A 21,122-nucleotide genomic window follows, 5' to 3' on the forward strand; every position below is an offset into this window, starting at 1 on the left:
CTCTAGGCATCTGGCATTTGGAATCACCACAATGGCTCTCTTGGCATTTCTGTGGAATACACAGATTAGCAGAGATTTTAAAAGTCCAGACTGGGGACACCAGCAGTCTCTACTCCAAAGCAACAAACTGGGTTCTGGATTCCTCTGAGTCAATGTAGATGCATTTAAGGTTTTGGTATATGGATGACACTTTCAAGTCAGTAACTTACTGAGTCAACGGGAGTTAAAACAAAAGTACTTTATACTAGAGTAACTAGTTTATATGTTCATTAAACTCCTTGCTCTCCTTTCACTAAATTAGTTAACAATTGAATATTTATATAAATATTCAAGACAAAAAACACCAATATAAAGCAGTGATGAAAAGAGTTGTTGCTCATGTTTATATTAAGTGGACCACTGATAAAAAACAAACTAGAATTTTGGGGTGCCTGGGTAGCTCATTCAGTTAAGTGTCGGACTCTTGGTTTTGACTCAGGTCACGATCGCAGGGTCTTGAGATTAAGCCCCACATCAGGCTCCACACTCAGCATGGAGTCTGCTTGAGATTCGATTCTCTCCCTTTCCCTCCACCCCACGCTTACTCTATCTCTCTCAAATAAATAAATAAGTAAAATCTTTAAAAAGAAACCAGATTTGTATAATTATCTTGCTGGGTATAATAATTACTCTAAAAAGATTTAAGAAAATATTAATCTAATAGGCCAAAACTATATATTAAATTAAACAAAACGTGTGAAAAAAGGAAAATCGGGGGCGCCTGGGTGGCTCAGTCAGTTAGGCGTCTGCCTTTGGCTCAGGTCATGGTCTCAGGGTCCTGGGGTTAAGCCCCATGTCAGGCTTCCTGTTCACGGGGAGTCTGCTTCTCCTTCTCCCTCTGACCCTTCCCTGCTCGCTCTCTCTCAAATAAATAAAATCTTAAAAAAAAAAAAAAAGGAAAATTAAAGTTAGCTGACATTTCAATTTGAAGGTGACAATCCAAAAGCCAAGGGCCAAAGTCAAATATTCTTTTTCTGAAGTAGGCTCCACAGCCAGCACAGAGCCCAAAGTGGGGCCTGAACCTACAACCCTAAGGTGAAGACCTGAGCTGAGATCTAGAATCAGACACTTAACTGACTGAGCCACCCAGGCACCCCTCAATGTCAAATATTCTTATAAAATATAAATATCTGGCCTGATTCAGAACAATCTTATTTTCACAGGAATAGTTTCCAATACTTCCTTTACCAACCATTTTTACATACAATTTATAACCAAAAAGAGAGGTAATATGGATGGTAACGTGTTATGTACATGAACCTTACATACATGCATGCATGTGTGTACATATGTGTGAGGTGGTCTAAAAAAGATTCCATTTCACTGATGAAAGGACTTAAAACAAGAATCAACCACAACAAAATAAGGAATACACCAGGACACAAGGATTTCTAAAGTCTCTTCATACATCTTATTTCTGTTCTATTTCATTAAGAGCCTGACTTTTCAAATTATTAATATTGTGCATTAAGTATTACCTTTCAAAGACCGTAGAAAAGTGAAACTGAGGCTCTACCATCAGGCAACACAAATATGAAACATGTTAACTCTTAAATAGCCCCTATGCACAAGATTCAATGCACTCAGTAAACAGCATCGTCTATACAGATGAAGAACTCAAGCGCTTTCTCAAGGTCACCAAAGTCATGGCCAAACACTAGGTTCAAGGACAAAAAACTGTTAACTAGTTACTCAACTAATGACTAAATCTATGACTATTAAAGAGAAGTTACCAAAACAATTATGTTTTACTTTTCTCTTTTCCTTAATATTAGCTCCTAATATCTTAGACTAGTTCTCAGAAAACCTATCAAAATAAAAACATTTTTTAAAGTTTTGAGTTATTTCAAATCCAACTCTAAATTAAAATTCCAATATTCTGAGTGCCATAAAATAATGAATTATAACCAAAAAAATTCTAATTTTTTCATGCAACCTGTCAATAAAAGTTTTATATATTAGAATCAGCTTAGGACAGAATTAGATACTTGATTATATTTTCCATGCAGAAACAAATTTTTCTCTTCCTAGTTTTTTTGTGCTAAATTTCAAATACCTATGTGCTAATACATAAATCTCTAGGGGGTGTTTTCAAAACTACTGTAAAGACATTTTGTTCTTGTTGCCTAGACCCACTGAATTTTTATTACTGAATTATCATATGAATTGTTCATCAATTTATATATCCTCTCAATTTACATTACATTTTTCTACTTACCTGTTCTAAGTTCACACAAGAGATGAAAACTTTCAAAAATTTGCCAACAACCTGTGTTTACGTTACTTTTGGGGCCAAAAGGGAGAGCAAATAGGAGTTAGGGTGGCCATTATACTATACCATGCTTTTCAATTTTTAGATAACAAGTTCATCCCCAAGCACAGATTATCACTAAAAGACACTAATTGAAAATGGCTCGTATGCCCACTCAAAGCTGACCACCATGTCCCAGTAGACAGAAAAAGCATGACATATGGCTCATCTTTTCGTCTGCTATGATTGGGAACGCCAAGCTCGATTCTTCAGAAGTGTTCTTCATATGTGATAAAAAATGAGCAAGTATGTGGGCAAGAATGTGAGTGGCAGTGGTAAAGGCAGAGGGGGTAAAAAAAAAAAAAAAAAAAGACACAAAGTATATGAGCCTACTGCAGGAAAAAACTACAGCTTGTGTCTAGATTACTGCTTCAAAATGTTCTTTCCCTACGGAATGAAATTCATAAATATGCCCACTACAGTCTCACTAGTAACTAAAATTATGCAAATCCAAAGTGAATTCACAGTGTTGCTTTGAAAACCTTACCAATGATATTAGAAGCAAAGTCTATTTCCAACATTCGATTTACTCACTGAATAAATACCAAGTATCCACTAAGTGCATGGGACTGTGCTAGAAATTGTAAAGGAACCTGTCAAATTATTTCATACAAATATTCTTACCTTCAGTTGAAACCCAGTTTCATTCACGGTCTCCTTCCAGTTACCTTCCTAAAAATTAAAGTTAATTTTAGAAATCATTACAAAATAAAACCACCTATAAGGAACACCCCAAATTAAATAAATTAAGTATCTTTAATTCTGTTATTTTTTCAGGGAAGATGGGAGAAAGGTTAAAAAAAAAAAGAATTCATTTCAAAATTAAGCATAAAATCCAGATCCCAAGATTACCAAAAGACAGACCCAAGATTTTATAGATCTGGGCTTCAAAAAACTAAAGACTAACTTTGATATCATTTAAGTGATGCCAGAAGGTACTGTCTTTAGTATCTTTAAGTATAAAAACATTAGCTGAATGATGTTAACCCTATAATTTTAAAAATAAAAACAAACTGAAAAACATGATTAAACGCATATTTACTAACAAAGCTGCTGCAAAGGGATACTTAAGCATAAGCATTCTACAGTTTAAAAGAAAAAAAATCAAATGAATTTTTTTTAAAGACCAATAAATAAAAGAAAATACCTGTGTTAAAAACAAATAGAAGATTTTGTCTCTACAAAGGATGGGATGTGAGGCAACTCTCAAGAGAAAGTTTTCTAAGCCAATCCGTCGTCTTTCCACAAAATCCGGGTCCATGTTGTCAGCAGAGAGTTTATGCCAAACAAATTCTGCCTAGGTAAACAAAACAATCGTGAAGAACAGTCTCAACGCTCCGTACTTCTGAACGACACTGCTGTTTCATTTCTTACCCTTTTTTCTGGTAGAGGTGGCACAACAATATGTGGATAGTAAACTAAAAGGTAGTTTCTCAACAATTCGAATTCACTATACCGCCTCCATAGTGAGTCTGTGAGAACACTCTGACCATCCGTATGTTCAACCGACCTAAAAAGGAACAGAAAAAGTAATAGAGATCACTTTTTTAAAAATAAAAATACATGCACACACCCTCCATTAAAATTTGTAACTCCATTTACTAAATGCTTATGAACCAGGCACTCAGTAAAGAACTTTTCGTGTATTTATTATCTTTTTTAATCCTCATTACCACCCTGTGAAGCAGGGATTATTGTCCCCATTTTACAGATGAGGAAGCAGCTACCCTTCCTACAGTCACAAAGATCCCTGGATAAGGCATTCAAATCTATCTGATTCCAAAGCCCTCACTCCTAACCACTTTTTCTTCTGTTACAGAAAACCTATTTGAACTCCAGAGAAATAATCATTTTGGGCACATTCTAAAGCCCTCAATTTATAATAATTCAGTTAATGTATAATAATTGATTTTACAATACAGTAAAATCTGGCTTAGCTACTGTTTCATTAAATAAAAAGTATTTTTAACTACACTCTGCCACAATGAGACAACATTCATGCCAAAGACCAAGACACTGCAAAGACCTGGATTCAAAGTTATAAAGGAATCAGATGCATCCACATACCAGGAAATATCCTCAAAGGCAAAATGTTAACTCTGAAAGGGCAGGGGGAAAAAATGTAAAAATTCATTTCTAGTCTTATCTTTAACATAAAGAGCTGTAGGCAATGTCATATAAAAGTTCAACTTAGAGTTGGGGGAAAGTTTGGGTAAAATCACACCAAGGATATTTGAAGTTATTTTGACTACTCAAGACTTCTACTAGCATAATCATTGTTAGAAGGCATCAGTCTTCTAAACATTATCGGGACCTTCCTACTTTGTAACTGGTTGCTTGAGAGTAACTTTCAGGGCCTCCAAGAAATGCACATTGTGCAAGAAATGCACATATCACCACAATGTGCATTTGTATACTAGGGCATAAAAGCACAGAAGCTACGTCAGTCTTGGAATAAAGTAGTCTTAAGAAAGTATATACATCATGCCATGCTCAGCACAATAGATGTTCAGTGTTTTTATCATTTATGTATTAGGTTTGCCACTAAATTTACTCATTGCGTATCAGTAAAAAAGAAACAAAACATGAAATTCAAACTGTACAAATGGCTCCCATGGCAAAAACATAAATTATCAAATCATAATTCATTTTAAAGAGTTAACCCAAACATTAGCTATGACCAATACTATTCCAAGTCCGATTCTCAAACTTTAGCTCAAAAAATATTTGGGTTAATATCAAGTTTCAAATTATTCAAAATCATTACCAACAGATCCCACATCTTGCTAATAAGCAGATTAATGTAGATTAATATAGCCTATAAGAAGTACACCTACAAGGCTGTTAGAAGACCTGTGTAAGTTGTTTGGTTTTTTTTTTAAAGGCCACTTAAGGCAAAGTCTAGCCATTGGAGACTGACTAAACTCAAAAGGAGACTTACACTGGACCCTACAATTAACACATTTATCCAATCATTTGACAAATATTTAATAGCATATAACCAGTTTTACATGCAACATTTAATGTTCACAATAGACTATATCATTAGCCCCATTTTACAAATCAGAACACTTAAGTAATGACATCATACTGCTCCCAATTCATCAAAGCATTCTTACCTATTCTAAAAGATGCATATTCTTATCCACTTTAAAAGGGTTTATATTCTATGAACAAAAACCCAAAAATCTCTGGAGAAATTAAAAACCAGTGACTTGGGGCACCTGGGTGGCTCAGTCATTAAGTGTCTGCTTTTGGCTCGGGTCATGATCCCAGGGTCCCGCGATTGAGCCCCGTGGCGGGGGAGGGGTCCCTGCTCATTGGGGAGTCTGCTTCTCCCTCTGCCTCTCCCCCACCCCCCAGCTCTTGCTCTTTTTCTCTCTCAAATGTATAAATAAAAATCTTTAAGAAACTCTGACTTAAAAAAAAATGTCAGAGCATATCATTCCTTTGCCCAAGTCCTCCAAGACTTTCCCTTTAAAAAACAAAACAAAGCAAAAAAACCTGCAGCTTAACAAATTCCTCAAGTGATTCCTATGACTTCAAAGTTTAAGAATCACTGTCTTAATTTATAATTCCATGAAAAATACTGTGGAAGATAAATAAATATACATTTGTAATGAAATACAATTGTGGGGGCACCTGGGTGGCTCAGTTGGTTAAGTGTTTGCCTTTGGCTCAGGTCATGATCTCGGGGTCCTGAGATCAAGCCCTATTTCAGGCTCCCTGCTCAATGGGGAGTGTGCTTCTCCCTCACCTTCAGCCCCTCCCCCTGCTTATACTCTCTCTCTCAAATAAATAAAGACTTTTAAAAAAATAATGAAATACAATTGTGAAAGTCAACCCGATAATCATTTTGTGTACCACACATTTACTGATGATGCACTTAAATATTTATTCAGAGTATAGCTACAATACTCAAGTATGGTCACTCCAACTCTCAGTTATAAATTATGTTGCTCTCTTCAGTTCAAAGTCAAAAGTAAACAACTATAAATTAGATTATTCAAACCAAGATTCTCTTCCAGCAGTAAAGTAATCAACAGCTAATTTCGTTGCTCTTTTGAGTGATACATATTAAAAATAAAAATATCCTTTTTAGTTTTATATTTAAGATCTTGCAGCACAGTGACTATAGTTAATAATACTCCATTGCATATTTGAAAGTTGCTAAGAGAGTAAATCTTAGAAGTTCTCATTCTAAGAAAAAAAATTTATAACTGTATGGTGACAGATGTTGGTTAATTAGACTTGTGATCACTTTACAATCGGTAAAAATACTGCAAGGTAATGTTGTGTATCTGAAACTATAACGATGTTGTATGTCAATTATACCTCATAGTTAAAAAAAACACAGGAAAAAATAATTTACTTAGAAAGCTAAAGCTAACAGTAATTTCTAAAGTATGATTTTTTTTTAAGTAGCTAATTTAACTTAAAAAAAAAAAAACAGAGGGGCGCCTGGGTGGCACAGCGGTTAAGCGTCTGCCTTCAGCTCAGGGCGTGATCCCAGCGTTCTGGGATCGAGCCCCACATCAGGCTCCTCCGCTATGAGCCTGCTTCTTCCTCTCCCACTCCCCCTACTTGTGTTCCCTCTCTCGCTGGCTGTCTCTCTGTCAAATAAATAAATAAAATCTTAAAAAAAAAAACAAAAAAAAAACAAACAAAACCCTCTAGTGGGACCATATTTTTTTAATCACTTTAAAAATCTCTGTGAGGGTGTCTGGCTGGCTCAGTCAGCAGAGCATGTGACTCTTGATCTCAGGGTTGTGAGTAAAGCCCCATGCTGGGTGAAGAGCCTACTTAAGAAAATAAATAAATAAATTTTTAAAAAATCTCTGTGATACACGTATGTAGATACGTATGTCACAAAATGACCTAATTTTGGTGGAGGTATGGATTAAACAGGTGATTAAGGAGTGCACTTGTCCTGATGAGCACGAGGTGACACACGAACTGCTGAATTACTACACTGCACACCTGAACTAATACAACACCGTATATTAACTAATTGGAATTAAAACTTAAAAAACAAAACAAATACAAAAAACCCAAATGAGCTAATTTTAAAAAGACCAACCCTACTTACCTCTTTCTGTTCCTAAAGATCCTATTGTACATAAATTTTCTCCCTTTTTTCCTTTTTGGTGGAAGAAGGAAAACTATACTTACAAAGAGAGCTTTCAGAAGTGACTATAGATTAAACAACATTTTCCAAGACCTTAACTTTTATTTTTGGTAGAAACACAGACCCGGAGAAAGCCTTGAAAAGTCACAGGGTGCAGCCTTAAGACAAGCTCAGTGACTTTTGGTAAACCTATGAAAATGCAGGGTTTAAAATATTTTTCCTTAAAAATGTATTCACATTAAACCATGGTTGTAACTATCAACTAGATCTGGTAGTTCTATTATTTTATTTTACTGGCTATCAAAAAAACTCACGTCTTTATTTTAACTCAAAGCATTTCTGCTCAGTCTCGCAGAGAGAAAAGAACTAGTTGGTACAGAGCCTTCACAGAAACTGTTTATAACTGGGAAATACAGTCTTGCCTTGCCTTTCTCTAGACAAAAGTCTAATTCCTTTAACTTTTTCCTTATGAGGTAAAAGACAATTTTTTTGGTGAGTTTTAATGTCTTACTCCATGATTTACTCTTCCCAACTTTATCCCAGTCTAAACTTCTAGTCTCAATCCTTTCCTGAGAAAGACAGGATTTAGACTGTCATTCTCTCATCCTATACGTCTCTGCTAACCATCTTACCTTCCTAAGTCCACTTCACACACACCTGGGAACCGGATCTCCTTTCCCAAAATCACACAGGGATTATTATACCTAATGCCAAAATCTCCACCAAAGCATGTGTCAAGTAACATTTCAGATCCCAAAAGTATTCCACTAACTTTCTACTTCCAACACAAGTGCATTAAAGTATAGCTACCAAGAGTACTATAGAAAAAGACACTGTTTATCTGTTAAAAAGTAAAAAAAAAACAAAAACACGAAACAAAACACCAGGGTTGCCTGGGTGGCACAGTCGGTTGGGCATCTGCCTCTTGATTTCAGCTCAGGTCATGATCTCAGAGTTGAGACTGAGCCCTGCGTCAGGGATTCTCTCTCTCCTTCTCCCTCTGCCCCTCCCATTCATGTGTGCCCACGCACGCGCTCTCTTTCTCTCTCTCTCTCTAAAAAAACAAAACAAGCAAAAACCCAATACCTAAAAAGACAATGACCTGTAAACAATTCCAGTAAGCAACATAATTTGCATCAACAGCTACCAGACAAAGCTTTTTCTACCTAATTCTCATCGCCCACCTTGTTTCAATGAGGTAAGCAGTATATGTTTCTTGCATGTTCATGGCATTTCTTCCAGTTCGCTTTTCTGCTTCTGAAACACTAATTTCTATCTTCTTCAACCAAAAATTATTTTCAGTCATCTGGACAAAAACAAATGGAAAAAGAACAACAACAACAAAACTTTTAAGACAGTATTCAAAAAAACACCAGCGATTATAATAAAACCCATTGTTGGTACATATTTCAAGCAAATTTCTTCTATCTCTTGAGGTGCTAGGGGTTGCTAATGACAGCAGCAAATGCTATATGTCTCATCAGCAGCATTTTGTAGCTCACCAAACTCTTCCAAAGCTATTTTAACATGTATCACACACTTATCTCCAAAAGCTATTTTAACATGTATCACACATTTAATTATTAAAACACAGACATTTTGTGTAAGTGACCAAGAATAAATCAATATAAAACGCCTAAGAAAAAAATCTAAAAACATTTTATATATAGATGAATAATCCTCAATATTAAAATCTAATTTTTGGTTTTAACAAAGTCAGATCTCATTCTCAAGTCAGATCTCAGTCTCTCAAAAAGAAAATACTATACATATGCCAAAAGGCAAGATTTTCAGCAGATAGGTTAAATTTAAAAAAGGGGGGGGGGGCGCCTGGGTGGCTCAGTCGTTAAGCGTCTGCCTTCAGCTCAGGGTGTGATCCCGACGTTCTGGGATCGAGCCCCGCATCAGGCTCCTCTGCTGGGGCCTGCTTGTTCCTCTCCCACTCCCCCTGCTGTGTTCCCTCTCTCACTGGCTGTCTCTCTCGCTGTCAAACAAATGAATAAAATCTTAAAAAAAAAAAAAAGTCATCTTATATTCAACTTTATTTTTTATCATACCCAACTTGAGATTTGCCTAAACTCTTTGGCAGTGGTTAAGAGGCTCCACTTGTGAGACAGCAGCAAGGCTTAAGAGCAGATTCCTTTCTGTTCCTGCTAAAACATCCCCAGGTCTATGCTAAAGAACCAAAAAGAACAAAAAATACACCACCAGTGGTTCAAAGGCTGTATGTGAGGAAAGTGTGCCACTGAGGAAGGTTCTTAAAAATACCAAAGTAACTCCAAGTCAAAACAAGGAAGACAAAGTGAGACCATGTGATAACTGCTGTGCTTTGGGTTTTTTCCCCTTGCTCTCTCTCAAAGTTCAGAGGTGGGTTTTAATTAAAAATACTGCACTACATTGTAACTGAGGGCAGTTTGTGAAGAAGGGTGTGAAAATTTGACATGAATGGAGCCCTTTTAAAAGGGAGCCAAGCAGGGGCGCCTGGGTGGCTCAGTCGTTAAGCGTCTGCCTTCGGCTCAGGGCGTGATCCCAGGGTCCTGGGATCGAGCCCCACATCGGGCTCCTCCGCTGAGAGCCTGCTTCTTCCCCTCCCACTCCCCCTGCCTGTGTTCCCTCTCTTGCTGGCTGTCTCCCTCTCTGTCACATAAATGAAAAATAAAAATAAAAGGGAGCCAAGCAACCACTGCAGGGAAACTGCCTTGTCCGTTTCTGTTCATACCAGACCAAAACCTTTGGACTAGCCAAAACAGCAAATGCTTTAAGCAACTGCTTGAGAACTCAGGAGAACAAATATCCTGCCCCCAAGTCCACAGGTTATGGACTTTCTGAGGACAGAATCTGTAGTAAACTAACTAATCTGTGTAACTAAGAGTTTAGCCTTTTTTTCTCTTAACTCATGTACCTGACTCCCCTTCTTTTTTCTTATAAAAACCCCTTATCTTCACCCGAGAAGCATTACTATTTGCATTTTTAGCTGAATCTGTATTCCCCAAATTGCAATTCTTTAAGCCCGAATAAATAATTGTTTGGCTCTCACTGTGGCTCCTTATTTTCAGGTTAACAAGAGACAAAGTAGAAAGTTAAAAGAAAGATAAAAGAAAAAACTACTGTAAAAACCACTGGTGATGGTTTATACAGAAAATTAAACCGATGTGCTCTGAGGGCAGAAAAAGCTATGTGGCATGGCAAAAAATTAAATGATGACTAAATTTAGGAAGTGCCCCCAAAATGCTGAAGATAAATTGGGAAGATAAAAATGCTAAAAGACGATAAAAAGGACAGAGAACTAAGAGCTAACCCAATGGAACAGAAATTGGTCGACAAAACCAGAAATCACTCAGTTGTCAAATTAGATATTTTTATAAAGTGTAAGTTGTATGTTTAGCTACTGAGAGAAAAAATAAGGCAATACTTCAACCGAAAGAAAGTTCAAGAAATTACATAAGCACAAATCACCCAACCTCAGAATTATGAAGCCGTCATTGGTTGAGATACATATATATATACATGTATATATATATATATGTATATATACACACACACACACACATATATATATATATACATAAAATTCCTAATTTTGGCCCACAGGCAAACACTTGATTTACCACCACCTACTTCAGTGAAAAATTCCCCCAATACCGAAAACACATGACAAATAAAGCAAATTAGCTCCCCAGCAAAAAGGATAATGCATCTGAGTCATGAATTTACCCTCATGCTGTTTTTATTACACAGAAGGGAAAAAAGAATTAAAGAATAAAATCAGCTATCATAAAAACTAAAGAATGAAAACAGGAACACAACAACAACACCAGAAGGACTTGGAAGATGATATAAAATTGCTTATCCTCTCAGTGAAACACAGAGAGTACCAAGAATAACCCAACTGGAAGCACAACTGTTAAAAGAATACATTCAACAAATTTAGAGATGGACTGACTTGACTGGAAGATGAGCCCAGGGACATGTTTCACAGAGAAACAGAATAGTTTAGATGTATTCAAAGCACACTTCTCATGAGAGTAAAGAATATCATTAAAGAAAGAGCGACGCTATATTCAGACCCAAAGGAATAACATCCCGAATGTAGATGCTTGACGTGTGAATCACTACTTTCTACCTGACTTATTAAGACTAACAACCTGAGACTAAATAAACGTAGAAGACGGCCATATTGAAAAGGCTAATGAAATTCTTTATTTCCAACTCAAAGAATGAAAACGAATATAATCTATTTCAAGTTTTAAAAATGTTGCAAACCACTAAGAAACAGTAAAAGCATAAAAGCAGATAAAAGTGATAAAAGGAACAAGAAGAAACTATAAATTCAATAAATATGTCTTGAGTACCTACCATTCCAGTCATCAGGGATGGAAAGACAGATGAAACACAGTGCCTGACACCTCAGGAGTTCACGGCTTGCATGAAGAATTCTCAGCCCGCATAGGGACACTCTTTTTTTTTTTTTTTAAAGATTTTATTTATTTATTTGACAGAGATAGAGACAGCCAGCGAGAGAGGGAACACAAGCAGGGGGAGTGGGAGAGGAAGAAGCAGGCTCATAGCAGAGGAGCCTGATGTGGGGCTCGATCCCAGAACGCCGGGATCACGCCCCGAGCCGAAGGCAGACCCGTAACGACTGAGCCACCCAGGCGCCCCAACACACTCTTTAAGACTAAGAACAAAAGGAAAGCTAACCTTAATATAACTTTTAGGATTACAGATGAAAAGAGTTAATGTTTATGGCATTTGACTTATTTAGTTAATCTTATTTAAATCACACACTAAAAATATATTACACTTATTGTTATATTGAATATTATAGGAAAAAGATAAAACAGGCCAAAAAAAAAAACAACAGGCCGATTGAGATGAACATGGAGCTAACTGTAAAAGAAACAATGCAAAGAAAGAAAAAATAAAATATATTTAGGCAGTAAAACTGACATTGCAAGAAATCAAATCCATAAGAACATGACATAGTTGTGAAGCTTCCATAGAATGCTGCGGGAAGAAAGACCAGAAAAGGATAAAAATGATGAAATGATTTTAAAAAACCCAAAGAACATTTAAACAATGTTACACAATTTCTTCTTAAAGAAGAAATCAGAAGAAACAGAACAGAAATAATAACTATCTGTGCAATTTAAAAGAAAAGGAAACAGGCAAACGAATCTTTCCTGGACTGGAAAAAAGGTCTAAGCCTTCAAACTGAAAGGCATGTGGTCCATGTATAACGAACTGGAAATTTAAACATCCCAACGAGATTAAGGCAGAAAAATAAGAAAGAAGATCCCTAAAAAAGAATAAGCATCAAATCTGCCTTAGACTTCACAATAAATTACAAATGACAAAGGAGAATCATGCACAGGACATGCTTGAAAATATTTAAACATATTAACATACTGTTCCTTCAAAAATACTTAATTCCAGCAGGACTTTTTACAGAAACATAAACTATTCCTAAATTTATATAGAAATACAAAGGGCCTAGAATAGCCACAACAATTCTGAACAAGTTGCAGGACTCAGTTTCAAAACTTACTAAAAAGTGAAAGTAATCCAGACACTGTTGTATTGGCAGAAGGAAGAGAGATCAATGGAACAGAACTAAGAATTCTGAGATAAAACCTTACATTTAAGGTCAATTGATTGTTTTTTTTTAAGGTGAACTGATTTTAAAAAACACACCAAGGCAAGTCAACAGAGAATGGAGAGTCTTTTCCACATATAGTGCTGAAACCACTAAATGTCCACATGCCCCCCCCACCAAAAAAGATTTAGACCCTTTACTCACACCATAGACAGAAATTAACCCAAAATGGCCCAGATATAGAGCTAAGACTGAAATTTCTAGAAAAAACACAGGAGAAAAATCTTTGTGATCTTAGGATAGGCAAAGAGTTCTTAGATATAATACCAAAAGCACAATCCATAAAAGAGGAAAGTGATATACCAGACCTCACCAAAATTAAAAACTTTTACTATTCAAAAGACACCATAAAAGAGGCACCTGGGGCTCCTGGATGGCTCAGTCAGTTAAGAATGACTTCAGCCCAGGTCATGAGCTCGGGGCTCTGGGATAGAATAGGGCTCCCTGCTCAGTGGGAATTTGGGGTGATGATAAAAATGTTCTAAAACTGGGTTATGTAGATGGTGGCATAACTCTGTAATTTTACAAAAATTATTGAATTAGATATTTAGAAGTGAATTTTATGGTATATAAATTACACCTTAATACAGTTGTCTAAAATCCATGAGTCCATACTGAAAAGACAAAAGTCTGATGAGGAACAAGATATTTTCAATTTCAAAGTATGTCCCACAAAATATTAATTAATTACAAAAGGGAAAAGAGTAACCCGATATTGAAGACTGGCAGAAAATGTGATTCCAAAGTATTCGGCAAATACAAATCATGTGTGAACTATTAAGATGCAACTAGAACATAGCATCCCTTTAGTGGCAATTTCTGCCAAAAATGCATAACCTGAATTTAATCATAAAAAAACATCAGGCATGGGGCGCCTGGGTGGCTCAGTCATTAAGGGTCTGCCTTCGGCTCAGGTCATGATCCCAGGGTCCTGGTATCCAGCTCCATGTCGGGCTCCTTGCTCAGCGGGAAGCCTGCTTCTCCCTCTCCCACTCCCCCTGCTGGTGTTCCCTCTCTCGCTGTGTCTCTCTCTGTCCAATAAATAAATAAAATCTTTAAAAACAAAAAATCAGGCAAACCCAAATTGAAGAGAAATCTACAAAAATAACTGGTTTCTAATCTTCAAAAGGGTCAAAGTCACCAAAGTAAAGACTGAGAAACTCTGCCAGATTGAAAGAGACTAAAGAGACAATACAATTAAATGCAATACATGCATCTGGACTGGATCATTTTGCTCTGAAGAACACTATATTGGTGCAACTGGCAAAATTTAAACTAAGTTCGAAGATGATATAGTAGTCATTTATCAATGTTATTTTCCTGATTTTGATGGTAGTATTGTGGCTACATAGGGCAATGTCCTTGTTTGCCCCTAAATACTGAACGGTTTTTAAGTAATCTCTACACCCAACATGGGGCTCAAACTCATGACCCCAAAATCAAGAGTCGCAAGCTCTACTGCCTTAGCCAGCCAGGCACCCCTCACACTGAAAGTTCTGGGAAAGAGATGAGGGAATATCATGATGGCAGTTCACTTCCAAATAGTTCATGGGAAAAAGGATCTTTATACTGCCCTTGTTTATAAATGTGATATCATTTCTATAAATGAGATTTCAAAAAATTCTTAAATAGAGGGGCGCCTGGGTGGCACAGCGGTTAAGCGTCTGCCTTCGGCTCAGGGCGTGATCCCGGTGTTATGGGATCGAGCCCCACATCAGGCTCCTCCACTGGGAGCCTGCTTCTTCCTCTCCCACTCCCCCTGCTGTGTTCCCTCTCTCGCTGGCTGTTTCTATCTCTGTCGAATAAATAAATAAAATCTTAAAAAAAAAATTCTTAAATAGAAATAATTTTTTGTTTCAGTTATATTTGGGGGAAGAAAAAAACAAAGATACATGCCTTCCAAATCATTACAGAGGATAAAACCAAAGAAATTATTGCCCACAAAGGAAAAAGCAAAAATAGAAACCAAAATAAGAAAGTCTAAAACCTCACAAAAGAAAATCGACTAAAAATAAAGCCAGTTAGGATAATGCAAATGTTTTAAATTCCCTATGGTGAACAAGAGAAAGACTTAAAACATAACACAAGGCATAAAAATTGTAACACAGGACAAACACAAACACAAACACAAAGTAAACTGAAGTTAAAAGAAATCAGTGCAGCAAGAGACCAAGCAGGGAGGCAGGAAAATATAAAATACTGGAAATCAGGAAAAAATAAAAGTTTGTAATTAGAAGAGCTTAGGATCAATTCACCCTCAGATTAAAAACCTGTTTGCCAGAATGTGAATCCCATCTCTACCACAGATTAACTGTGTACCTCGGCAAATTTTTAAATCTCTCTGCCTCAGTTTCCTCATCTGTATAATGGGGGTTAGAGTACTTACCTAATAATGTTATCAGAACATTTAATGAGTTAATGCAGGTAGAGTTCTAAAAGTTGCCTGGTATATAGCAGGAGCTCAACTATTCCCTATTCCCTAGTACTTGTAGTTTTTAGGTTTTTTTATTATGAAAATAATACATGCTTAATGTATAAAAATTGAAAAATAAAGGTAAAATTAACTAAATATAAATCACCCGTATCCCACTGTTGGTGTACTTCCTTACAATCTTTTTTCCCTACGTTTGATGCTTCTGTGTTACTGCAATAGGTCAAAGATCTGAAGTTTAAGAACTACCCAAAGAATTCACTTTCCTTGGGGGAATACATCTAAAATGGTCACGAGTAGCAGGTATTATGTTAAAAATAATGTATTTACTTAGGCCTATGAGTGAAGCTTACTTCAGTTATAAGAAAAATACAGTTATAACACATGAACTATTTTCTTGTGCTTTTTATCTATAAAAATACGTATTTTAAAAATAGCGGTGATTCAGAAGACATTAATTTTTATCTAAAATAAATATATATGTTTGAACAGTTTTTCAAACCGAGTCACAACACATTCATGGTTCATGAAATCAATTTGGTGGTTTGTGATCAATATTTCTTTTTAATAATAAAGAGAAGAAGAATGTCAGAAAGTACTGCACGAAGTAACGATTAAGTATTGTCTCCTGGAACACTTAGGTATGAAAGGATATGTATGCTGATTAGATCGTAGAGAATGTATTTTGTGCTGTGAGTCACCTTCGAAAAATTCTGAGAGTTGATGAGGTTGAAAAATGAGGAAAAAGTTCTTGAGTATGATTTAATCACTCGCTACTAAACTGATATTCTGTAACTACGCCCATACGTTTTCTTTTCCTTTTTGATGTTACTCTCACCCAGACAAGCCTCAAACCCTGCGCACAGCGCCAGCCTACTCCACTCAGTTCTCTGCTGCCAATCAGCGAAGGTGCCCCAGGGCACACCGATTGCTAACCGGTAAGCACCAGTTGCACAAGAACTCTTTGCCCCCACCAGCAGTCCCAGGCCTAGGGCGCGCTTGCTGAAAAATCACTCATGACTCCCTCAGGCAATGGCTTTTCTCTGGACAAACACCTTAACTATCAACTCAGTGGAATCTTCCAGCCTGAAGAGTTCTCTTGCTTCCATTCCCTTGCTATTTCACCTCTCTTGTGCCGGCACTAATTGGTACTTTCTTGGAGATTGGATTCCTTTCCCATTTTTTCCATTTTCTAAATTATTTTAAATAGAACTGACAATACTAAAAACAGAAAGAATGCACTCTTCCCTACAGGGGAAAAAGTATGAAGGAAAACAAGAAATTTCTCAGCAAACAATAGAAAAGGATTGAAGACTCACAGAAAGAAAAATAAGAGACCACAGAAGAGCTGATCGCAGAATTTAAAGAATCCTGATTAGTGATGTTTAAAACCAAAGGAGATCTGAGACTCAGTCAGTGCCTGCTTCTATTACCCCTAGGTGTAGGCACAGGTGTAGGGCACATGGTACAAACTATCCTCAGCCCAAATCTGCACTCGAAAGTAAGGCTGATGAAGCAAGCTTTCTGCATCTCTACACTCCATCTGCATAGATATTTTTGTGGTGAAAAACTGCTTGATAAATCAACACATTTATACACTTTTTTTTCCTCTTAAAATTGCAACTTAAACTAAAAAACTTAAATACAGTATTGGAGCAATTAACAAGTCTATTTTTAACCTTTTTTTTTTTTTTTTTTTTTTTTTTGGACTGAAGCAGCATGGCTTACTGGAAAGAGCACTGATTTCAAAGCCAGGAGGACTGGGGCTCAAATTCCAGCCACACCACTGACTAGCTTGTGACCTTGGGGAAATTACTTCTCTTTGAACCCCATCTTTATGTCTTTGGGGGTAATTTACAGAATTAAATGAAAAGCAGAGCTTACTGTGCATAGCACCCACAAACAACTATACCTAACTTACCTTTCTACTCAGACCACATTCCTATCAATAACAGTAACAACATGGTTATTGTTATTGCAATACTTCTCAACTGAAAATGTACTGGAGAAGAGGGGATACAAACAGGGAAAGGTAGGGGTGCCTGGCTGGCTCAGCTGGTACAGCATACGACGACTCCTGATCTCGGGGCATGAGTTCGACCCCACGATGGGTGTGGAGATTACTTAAAAACAGATAAATAGGGGCACCTGGGTGGCACAGCGGTTAAGCGTCTGCCTTCGACTCAGGGCGTGATACCGGCGATCTGGGATCGAGCCCCACATCAGGCTCTTCCGCTATGAGCCTGCTTCTTCCTCTCCCACTCCCCCTGCTTGTGTTCCCTCTCTCGCTGGTTGTCTCTATCTCCGTCGAATAAATAAATAAAATCTTTAAAAAAAAAAACAAAAAACAAACAAACAAACAAAAAAAAACAGATAAATAATGGGGTGCCTGGGTGGCTCAGTTAGTTAAGCATCTGCCTTTGGCTCATGGCATGATCCCAGGGTCCTGGGATCGAGTCCCACATCGGGCTCCCTGATGGGCAGGCAGCCTGCTTCTCCCTCTGCCTGCAGCTCCCCCTGCTTGTGCTCCCTCTCTGACAAATAAACAAACAAAATCTTAAAAAGAAAGAGAGAAAGAAAAAAAGAGAGAGAGAGAGGAAGGAAGGGAGGGAAGGAGGGAGGGAGTAGATGGCCCTCAAAGGGTGGGCTTGGGGCTTCTGGCCGGGAGGGGGGAATGTAGAGAGTACATGTGAATGTGTATGCTTAAACTACCGATTCTGAAATAATTGATACTGATAATATTTGTAAAAATAGCTTGTGTCTCTAGAATCACAAAATTAGGGTGCTGCTTTAGGAAACCCAGTAAGTTTGGTCACTGGTGAATGGAACATTTACAAACATTTTCCTAAAATTTCAGGAAATACAACTTTCACTGTATGATAGCATCTTCGGGTTTTCAAGTATCTTAAACTGAATATACATGGGTTTTTTAATGAGGTATTTATAATCACTTTTAAAATAAGATAAATGAAGTTTATACTATAGTTGTGACTTCATATTATTTAATTACCTAAAGGCTTTCACAAAAAATTACCAAAAAACACATTTTTTTAAAAAGATTTTTTAAAGTAATCTTTACACCCAACATGGGGCTCAAACTTAAAATCATGAGATCAAGAGTTGCATGATCTACCAATGAGCCAACCAGGTGCCGCATTAAAATCTTTATCATCATAATCAAATCAAAATTAAACTCAAGATGTTGTCAACAAAAGATATGATCCTTGCCTTTTGAAACAATCTAAAATCACTTTAACATATACCCAAGAGATTGGCAAATATTTTAAGATCTGAAAATATTAAGTGTTGATACAGAGAGAAAGCATCAGGTACTGCTGATGGGAAAATAAATTGGTAAAATCACTTTAGAAAGCAATTTGGCACCACCTACTAGGATTGGATGTGCTAATACCCTACAGTCCAGCAACCCCACACCTAAATTTGTATTAGATACTTGCACCAAGAGATACGGAAGAAGTTAATGACAGTAATTTTTTAGAAATAAGCAAGAATCTTGTAATAACCCCAATGTCTGTAAACACAAAAAGAGATCAACTGTCGAATATCTATAAAATGGCAGACTATAGAGTCGTGAATATAAATGAATTAAGCTACATTTCGGATAAATCCCAAAAACATATTGAGCTAAAAGAGTAAGTTATAGTAAAATTATATCACTTATGTAAATTTCAAAATCAAGTAAAACAACATATTGCTATGGATACATATAGTAAAATTGTAAGAAAAGCAGAAGAACTGTTAACACAAAATGCAGAATACAGGTTTCCTCTGTGGTGGTGAGAGTGAGCTGTAACCCAGGAGAACATATGAGGGCTTCAATTATTTTGTGAGATAATTATTTACTCTTTTGTGGTGACATACTTCACAACAGAAGTTTGTTTTTTTTTAAGGGGGAACACAAAACCTAAGTCACAGATGGAAACCTGCACAAAGAGCAAATCATAAGAGCCAAATTTATGAACTAAGAATACACACACTTCTTCACATTTAATATGAGATCCTGACCTTCCCACAAATAATTCTACGTTTTGGAAAAAATTAAATGAAAAGCTTAAAACTCACCCCAAAAAGTCTTTATGCTACCCCATGTATCTCCACATTTCCCTAAGAAGGTGAAACCTTCGACTACTGTATATGGAGTTCCTGGTTATCTGGTCTCTAAATTTTAAAGTCTTTCTAGTTACATTCGGCAAACAACTTTAACTTTTCTTTATCCATATACCATAAGAATGGGCAGTCTTCTATTAGCACTAACACCTGTTCCAGAAAAAAAAGAAGCAAAACGGGTATCGATGCACACCCTTGGACAGAATGGTCTCATGTGCAGCGCTCGTTTCTGAAATGCTTCAAGTTAACCTGGTCTACCTATCTCGCATTATGCGTGAAAACACTTTGGAATGAAACCAATTACAAAATATAGAATGATGCATTTTCTCCTCTCCTCAAGCAATGAAAATCACTAATTACCAAGGGCTTCACAAAGCAGGTACATGGGATACAGATGACAAACCTCACTGCCTCCAAGTGAAGAAATTGCAGACAAATACCGAGTTTAATTTTTTTTATTTGTACCTTTTCTTGATTCCGACACTTTCTTCAATTCCCTGATAGTGACACCAAACCAACCATGCTTTTTAACCCCCAACTTGTTCCTCAAGTCCCCCATTCCGTTCCTTCTCCTGCACCGCTGCCCACTCTCCATGATGCCTCCGTTCGGCCATCGCCTCTGCACAACCCTTTGCCAAACTGCCAGAAACAACAGTGTTGTTCTTCTGGTCCAAACCTCCAGGGCCCCCGACCTCTGAACACCGCACCTGCTCCAGACCGACGGGTCCCGGGCTCCGACCTCCACGCCCGCGGGACCGCACCCACACATCCCCTCCGCTCCCCTCGCCACCGCCCTCTCGGCCCTTCTCTTGGTCCCGCAGCGCCAGGCTCTCGCCCCTTCCCAAGACCCCCTTCTTCCACCGAGCCCCCCACCCTCACTGCACTTGTAGCCAGGCCCTTCCACCCTGCTGTCCCCTCAACGCAGGGCCTTCCCGGCCGAGCCCACCGGCCCCCGCCAGCCCAGCTCAGCCCCGCCCGCTAGGCCCCGACACCAGGCCCCGTGGCCTCTGCCGCCCTCTCTCCTCACCGTGCCCTCCCCGGGGCCCTCGTCTCGGGCCCCCTCCGCTTCCTCACCGACCGCGGCCTGCAGGCCCGAGTCGGGATGGCCCAGCGGCTCCAGGGGCGCCGGCTGCAACTGCCGCTCGGGATCCCGAGGTGCCTGCTCCATGGCTGCAGTTTGGCGCGGCGGTCCCAGTGCGCCTGCGCCGCCGTGCAGCGCGCCCCGCCCCCTTGCCCCGCCCCGCCCGCTCCCCCGGTCCGGCAGCGGTCCGTGGGGGCTGAGACCCGCGGAGCTCCCGGCGGGTGGCTGAGGCTGGCAGGTTTCCCTGCTTAGGAACTGGTCAGCTGCTAAGCCGGGAGACCCAGACACCCGGGAGAAACTGATGGAGGGAGAGAAGGGGAGAAAGGCAAGGGGAAGGGGAAGAGCCGA

At 38.2% G+C, this 21,122-nt stretch overlaps 1 protein-coding gene across 1 annotated transcript in view; it reads right to left on the bottom strand.

The window, feature by feature from the left end:
- The window catches only part of SNX4 (sorting nexin 4), a 62,883-nt gene extending 41,981 nt beyond the window's left edge, over window positions 1-20,902 (bottom strand). Inside the window, exons 1-5 of the mRNA XM_040621356.1 lie at window positions 20,721-20,902; window positions 8,663-8,784; window positions 3,725-3,860; window positions 3,498-3,647; window positions 2,975-3,022 (exon numbers count right to left, since the gene is read on the bottom strand). Coding sequence (XP_040477290.1) covers window positions 2,975-3,022; window positions 3,498-3,647; window positions 3,725-3,860; window positions 8,663-8,784; window positions 20,721-20,861 — 597 coding nt within the window. The 5' untranslated portion in view covers window positions 20,862-20,902. The remainder of the gene's footprint in view (window positions 1-2,974; window positions 3,023-3,497; window positions 3,648-3,724; window positions 3,861-8,662; window positions 8,785-20,720) is intronic.
- Window positions 20,903-21,122: the final 220 nt, after the last annotated feature.

This window comes from Ursus maritimus, unplaced genomic scaffold (assembly GCF_017311325.1).
Source record: "Ursus maritimus isolate PB19 unplaced genomic scaffold, ASM1731132v1 scaffold_4, whole genome shotgun sequence".
Lineage (NCBI taxonomy): Eukaryota > Metazoa > Chordata > Mammalia > Carnivora > Ursidae > Ursus > Ursus maritimus.